This window comes from Falco cherrug, chromosome 7 (genome assembly GCF_023634085.1).
Source record: "Falco cherrug isolate bFalChe1 chromosome 7, bFalChe1.pri, whole genome shotgun sequence".
In the NCBI taxonomy this organism is placed as follows: domain Eukaryota; kingdom Metazoa; phylum Chordata; class Aves; order Falconiformes; family Falconidae; genus Falco; species Falco cherrug.
In genome coordinates this window covers 40946492-40954117 of record NC_073703.1, presented here as the reverse complement: position 1 = coordinate 40954117, position 7626 = coordinate 40946492, and the positions used below count along the sequence as shown (strand labels likewise).

The 7626-nt window shown below is 38.4% G+C and overlaps 1 protein-coding gene across 3 annotated transcripts in view; it reads right to left on the bottom strand.

Moving 5' to 3' along the window:
* Positions 1 to 305: 305 nt before the first annotated feature.
* CLMN (calmin) overlaps positions 306 to 7626 on the bottom strand; it is a 77140-nt gene continuing 69819 nt past the window's right edge. For all 3 annotated transcript variants that reach the window (XM_055715144.1, XM_055715145.1, XM_055715146.1), the window contains 3 exons: positions 7536 to 7596; positions 6453 to 6514; positions 306 to 4940 (listed from right to left, as the gene is read on the bottom strand). In XM_055715144.1, the coding sequence (XP_055571119.1) occupies positions 4787 to 4940; positions 6453 to 6514; positions 7536 to 7596 (277 nt within the window). In that variant the 3' untranslated portion in view covers positions 306 to 4786. The remainder of the gene's footprint in view (positions 4941 to 6452; positions 6515 to 7535; positions 7597 to 7626) is intronic.

The following is a 7626-nucleotide window of genomic DNA, read 5'->3' as shown; positions in this document are numbered from 1 at the left end:
AGAAGGGACTCCAAGTACTTAAAGCTAGCGTGAGTGATAATGCACTATTATAACTATTACCTTGTTAGATGGCTGAACATGATGCCACATAGACTGGCCAAATTAATCTTCTAAAGCTCTGATTCTGTGGGGATTGGTGCAGAAAACCCTAAAAAACCCCACTGGGTTTTGCATGGTACCCGTGTAAACTCAGTGGAGCACTACTTGGATAAAGAAGTTACAGCCATACTGAGCTGGAGTAAACTGAGAGTCTCCAGAAGATGTACAGGATTTAAGTGTGTTTAAACACCAAATATCGACATGTAGAAATTTCAGCCTCAGGAAGCTTTAATGGAAGAAAGCAGCTTAATCACTCAGTATATTTTGCAACTTTAGCTGAAAGTTTAACATCACAAAATGACACATTGCTATGCAGCTTTAAGAATCACACAATTGTATTCAGTCATTTCCCATGTTTTTCAAGTCTACTGTTCATTAAAAACCCTTCTGCTTTTTGCAGTTTCCAGTTTTCCTATGGATGACACAAGCAATGCATAGCTTAATGTTCATTCTCATGAGTCATAATTAATAAATAATCATATCACATACATAGAATTTTACAGGTACTCTTAAAATGGTTTTACAGTTCTATTAAATATATAGATAAAATAATCACTGCTATATAAAAAATCATTTTAAAACAGCTGAACTCTCAAGCTTTGCATAAAATTCTGTAGACACATTCATTACAATCTAGAAACTCAATAAAAATACATTTTAGAGCTCAATCCATCAAAAATATTCATGGCACAAAAGTGATTGTCATTTTTTTTCTGTAATCTGTGCTTGCCCTACCTTTACACTGATCATTTCCTACAATTTAGCAAAGGCTATATTCAATTCAGTTTGTAGATTATGTGACCGTTTAACTCGAACTCTATCTGTCCCATAAACATTTAGCAGGGTTCTGTCTAACAGCTTACCTTTCCTTGCACTTTCTATAAAATCCCAATGAAACATTTTGGAGTTAAGTTACGTGACTACAGTAACATTGAACCATCTTATTATAGATGTCTCTCAGTCTTTAATGGTGCTTTTGTGAACACCAAACATCCTTTACGCAGTGATCCTCAAGCACTTCCTGACACTTACACTTCACAATCATATGCTACCCACACATCTGCTCAACAACAACGGGTTTTAGGAAGGGTCTTAGCAGATTGGTACCCTTGTGTATCTGAATTCTGCTGCTAAATCAAAATACCAAATGCGCCAGTTCAAGCTTAGCATTTTCCAAAATCCTAGACAAAAATTCAGGAAAAACTTCCTTAATCAGACAGTGCACATATCTGTTGGAAAATGGATACATGACAGATTACCCACCAGCCTTTAAAACCTCCACTACCTCAAGCCAGTCCTCTAGCCGGCAAGTTAAATCAGGCTTTGACACAGTGAATGCCTCACAATCAGGCTTTTAGACTGAATAGCTCAGAATAGGACACAAAGACCAACCATAGGCATCATTTTCAGAATGGGGCACTTGCACTGAGGGATTGGATCTTGCAGCGTGGAAGAAGAGATGCAGGTTTACAGGTCAATTTAAGTGGGTGAAGCTGCTGCTTCTTTAGATGTTATTTGTTGCAGTTCCAAGTAATGGCAAAACTCCTGAGGAGTTCAGTCTCTTTATGCACAGCTGATGATACCCGTATAATCACTCTTAGCTTTTTACCTGGGATCTTCTCACCCATGGAATGGCTGAGTAAGGTACGCTGCTTCTGTTATAGCAGCACCACAACCATACCAACCCAGATATGGCAAGCAACTTAATACCTAGTACCATGGACTAATTTAGTATTCTTTTCAGCTATTTTGCATGGAAGGAACAATCTCCATCCCTTAATGGGATGCGCTGGAAAGCATACATTAGTTTAAACATTAGCTGCGACGATCAGGACAATTGCTGCATGCTGTTTGACATTTAAACTACCCATCTCACTGTTTCAGTCACTGTTCATCAGTGGGAAGTAAGAAGGAAAACCCTAGGTTTTCTTCCTATTGGAAGAAAATACTGTGTAATGAAATTGTCAGCATCAGTGCATTCCCATTCACTTTTCCATTCTTTATGGACGTCAGTTATTTAGATGAGACATGCAAAGACTTTCTGATTAATTCTCTTAGGAGGAGGGAGAGAAGACAGGAGGGAGCTTACTTCACTTGATTGAACTTTTGATAGCTGTAAAGTTCCGTGAGTTGGATGCGTCTAAGAGACTAATCCTACTCCAGATTATCTCTGCTGAAGACTAAGAAACATGGAAGAACCAGAGAGTAAGATAAAAAAGCTCAGAAAAAGTTGTCATAAACCGAAGGAGCCTGTGAAGAGTGGCACATAATGAAAACCTGCCAACACTTTTGCTCCAAACTAATGTGCATTGCTACTTGCTGCTATTAAATAGATGCTGTACCCCAAGCCTGGTATTCACTGGGTTTTAGGATAGAGATATCAAATTTCTTGTATTGTTTCATTCTTTCAGAGAAAAAGCACTAGCCCTTCAATGTTATATTTAAGCCTGTATGAAGAAAGCATCGTCAAAAATTCTAATACAGGTTTTCTTTCAGAAGAAAATATCACTGTCATCATCAACAAGCACAAACATGTTCCTGCATCACAACATCAGATGACTCAAAATGTTGAACATTTTCATCAGCAAGTTGAAAGACTAATTTTTTAGCGTATGTTGATTTACACTGAATTAAGTTGGGAAATTTAGATCTGTTCCTCACCAAGCACAAAGGATCTTATTTTTAGATTTGTGGGGTGAATCCAGCTCTAGTCAATGGTGACAGGAAAGAATAGGAAAGATTTCAGTTTTCTGTTGACTGAAAGAGGTTCAGAAATTTATCTTCAATGTTTAAGATCTCCTGCCGTGCACTGCTGCTATTGAATTCTAACTGCAGCTCAGAATAAAAATCCCAGGGAAACAAAAACCTTATGAAGAAGAATGAAGTGTGATGGACAGTTAGGATTATCCCAGCAGATAACATGACTACAGACAGGTACCTGCAAATAAATGAAGTTCTTAGTTCAGCTGAAAACTAAGCCAGGGCAGAGATACACCTTATGCTAAAACAAAATATTTAAAACTTACAGCCATACGTTGTAACTTTTGCTCAGTGAAAATTATAAACCCCTCATTTTATGAAGCACACTGCAGCCAACCTTGCAAATTTTCAGGTGGATGCAGCAACATGATGTAGTCTCATAAAGCATACTATGAAACCAAAAATGTCCTGATGAAAAATAGTGACTTCACTAAAAATCACACAGAGAAAAATTACTGCTATCAAATTGAATTTGAAGACTTCTCTTTTATCCTGTAATGCACAGGTACACCTTCTCTGCCAAAAATCATAAACCAAATATCCTGAAGTAATCACTGATGTGGACAAAAATTACAAGATGCAGAAGTGGCTCAACCATGTTTGTGTACAAGCCACAGGAGTCTCTTCAGTTGCCCTAGAAAGTCAATGCCAGCTGTCAGCATTTCTCTGTATTTGATTTTATATCTGTCTTTTCTTTCTTTATTGATTTGGGCATTTAAAGGATATTTCTAATCCTTTTACCATGCACTTGTGCCTTAACAGTAGTATCAGCAAATTATTATTATTTTTCTATCTTCAAAAAAGAGGGTATCTCCACATGGTCTGCTAAGTAAAAACAGCAGAGAAAAGAAGAAACAGCCTCAGAAGCAGTGAGGTACTTAAAAAAAAAAACAAAGAAAAAACAAAACCAAAACCATGGTATCTCTTCCTGAAAAAATTGCAAAGTTTCTTGATGGCCACCATCAGTAATGTACAAGGAGTCTTATTTCTTCAGGTATTCACTACAGAATTTTCTGGGCCAAGATTCCCCATATGATCCCTCCTAAGAAGCAGCTGGCATGTATGTTCTTCACACTGAATAGAATTATAGAATTATTTAGGTTGGAGAAGATCTTTGAGATCATCAAGTCCAACAGTTAAAACAGGACTGCCAAGTCCATCACTAAACCATGTTCCTAACTACTGCATCTACGTGTTTTTTAAAAACCTCCAGGGATGGTGACTCAGCCACTTCCCCGGACAGTCTGTTCTAATGCTTCTCCGCACCCAACTTATTCCCATGAATTAAACATAAGAAAAGGTGCAGGATAAAAATGAATTTAGATTCTAAAAACCCAAACTCCCCTACCCAAATAAACCATCAACCTGATTTTGTTGCTCCAGTTGATTGCCGTTGGAATTGTAATCAGTTCCTGGGGTAGGCATGTTCCACCACCTGCAGCTCTGCTCTGCCTCCAGCTCTTCCAAAGAATTCAATGGAAAATGTGAAAAAGCATTTCTAGCCTTGCCCTTGTAGATGGGCCAGATTCATGGGCAAGCCAGCACCACCCCTCTTCCACAGCTGTCTGGCCCTACATAACTAAACGAAGCCAGAAGAATGATTTTTGAAGACTAGAGCTCTGGATTGTTCATATTTCTACTGATAATTATCTGGTTTTATTTAGCATCTTATAAAGCAAGGCACAAATGTACAAAATTGCGTCTACTAAATCTGGTCAATTTTATATATATGTACACAATTATCTAATATAAAATGTGCTTAGACACTGTCATAGCACAACAGTAGAGGAACTGAGGACAACCTGATAATGAACACAAATACCAGGTCCTACATTTCTGTTTGTGCTTCACCTGAAGGAGCATATTCATATGCAGATACACAAAGCAATCCAGCCACCATCCTTTATTTTTCCCCACCTCACAGAGATTAAACTTTGTTGCTAAGAAGATGTGGAAGGAGTAAAAGGCAGTAGACCAGCACCCAGAAGAAAATGATGAAGTAGAATAGCTCTGGCTGGTCAACGATAGTAATCTCATGAGTTGGTGCTGGAGTCTCACTTGCTTCCAAGTCCTTTTTCTTCCTGAAAACAGGAGGGAATTTGATAAGAGGCAGGCAAAAGAAGACACACACACACACACACACAGAGTTAATATTTACTGTAAAGATCAGAGGGTGGACTAAAAGACAGCAGTTTAATGAACCATTTCAATCTAGGCAGTTGGAGTCCAAGCTAGACTAGGAGGTGCATAATGGGCCTCAGCAGTGTGTTCCCTTAGGAGCCAATGTACGTAGCAATTAATCCTCTGAAAATTCTGGGCAAATTCTCAGGTAGTTTAAATACATGCTGTTACAGTACAGTCCTTTGGTTTCCATCAGTCAAAAAGATGCCCTTTTATATTCAGAACAGTAAACATAGCTCTGGGCAACACATACCACACTTTCACAATTTTACTTATACACTGTATCTGACTTGGTACACTTTCCCAAAATCATCTACATTCAGAGCTTCTCATGTCAGACATCAGAACATTAAGCAGAAAAAGCCCAAGACTTCCAGAAACCAGTTAGCAGTTGAGGTTTTGTAGGACAACTCCAAAATTTGAACTTTCCAAAATTCCAGCTGTAGTTCATAAGGGCAAAGCCTGATGGACTCTGCCAGTGCCACTGAGCTCTCACAAAGAGAAGAAAAGGTCTCAGAAAGGCACAGGATGGTACACGCATTTTATGATTTTATAATACTGTATGATCACCTGCTGGTAGGCTATTTTTTAATCTACTTTTGGAGAAAACTGAGTTTTGTCCTGTTTTTGTGAGTCTTGTCTAGTTTGGGGCATCCTACTTGCTCAGATACATGCTTGAGTATTACACAAGTGGTCAGCAAACAGCTATTCATGAATTTTTTAAGAGAAGCGTAAGTGAGATCAGGACTGGATCCCGATAATATTTTGTGTGCTTTCTGCATTTAAATGCAACCATCATTTTATCTAGAAGTTCTGGGAGGTACTACTCAGTATCAGCTGAGAGGGAAAACCTAGAGCAATCCTTGGTTCTTACAGATACACAGAACCTAATACCAAAAAGATACACACGCTGTGCTCAGGATCCATCACCCTAAGTGTAAACTAAACACAAATACAAATTATAAAAACTCCTGGGTGCCTTAAAAAGGAGAGGCCAGAATTCCACTGAAGTATTGTCTTTCCCTAGCACTGAGCATACTAAATATTGTCTTGACAGCCTTCTAAACCTGGAAAGAGTCATCACTGCCAGAGGGCCTCATCTTTGAAGTCCTCCCACTCTTTTCTTGGTGTGAAATCTCCACCAAGTGGGGAAAGTGCTCACGGTCTTTCTTAGACAGCTGAATCTTTCTTCTCAAGTCAAGAAAACGCATTTTAGTCAAGGGGGAGACTGAGCAGTAAGGAAGTTTCACACCTTACACCTATGGGAAATACGGACTCTGAGCCATTACACAAGACATCCAGTCAGTCTCTACCATTACGGTTAATTTTCATTTCCCTTTGTAACATTGTTAGAAGTACTTAGGAGTTATGGATTCCTTGCCAAAGGCTTTGTCTGAATAAGAATGACTCACCTGATAATTAACGGATTTTCACCCATATCTGTCACCTTCTGCTCATTTACACCATACATTGCCTTAAACAAACCAGGAATAGATTATTAAAAAAAAAAAAATAAAATTCAGCATTTCTCAAAGTTGGTAACTGTGTTTATTTTATGCAGAGTATCTCTAACATTTGCTCAAATAAAATGTAAGTGTGCTTATAAATTTATTCCCTGCTAGCACATCCACCACTGCGGTCTGGTAACACACACAGAAAAGGAAAAAAGTTGTGAAACGAAGCTCCCCTTATTCATATATATTTCTAGTAGCTCTGACAGTGTTGCAAAACCAAAGCATCTGTGTGAAACCCCCGTTCATTGAACACTGGTGGCAGCATTTCTTTAAAACTCTAAGATGCTCAGAATTTTATTTTGTACTGAAAAGAGTCATATTCCTATCCTTGCTCAGTGTGCCCAGACTGCTGATGCTGTCCCGTCCTTCTGACTTAAAATATGAAAATCCAGAGCTCATTTGTATAGCGTGCTCTCCAGAAACCAGTATGAATTACGTTTGCCAGTAAGGATGCAGTTTCACATTACAACTAAAATTCTTTTAGGGTTATCTGGTGCTACTGAGATAGTACAATACACAGCTACTACAAAGGAGAGGGAAAGGGCCCAGTCTTTCATAAAAAGTGCACTTCGGGAAACACCCAGCATTTTTGCAGGGCCAGGACCAAGACACCAATATACATACAGAGAATGCACAAACTAAAAGACACTGGAGCAGCAAATAAAGGTAGCTTCAAAGAAGCAAAATGATGCAAAATACAGTTAGAACAAAGTAAGCCTCAGAGTTACAATAGATTTAATTGTATTAGGTACTAATTTGTCGGTTTGTTCAAGGTTCAATAACGTTCAGTTTCATATATTTAGGAGAGTTCAGTAAAGCATTTCAGCTATGCCTGGTTTTGGCACTATATTTATTAGAAGTCACAGGGCTTTTGTATTATCGCAGAGCTTTATATATAGAGTAGACGCTCTTACAGTATGTGAACTTTTGCAGTTTAAGAGAGACAGAGAAACAGTGAGAGGTAAATTTCCACATACTTACCTCCTCAGAAGTATTAGGAAATCTTTTTCGGAGATAAGTGTTGGAGTCACTGTCATTGGTTCTGAAATGCATGTAAAAGCAAAGTTTTTTA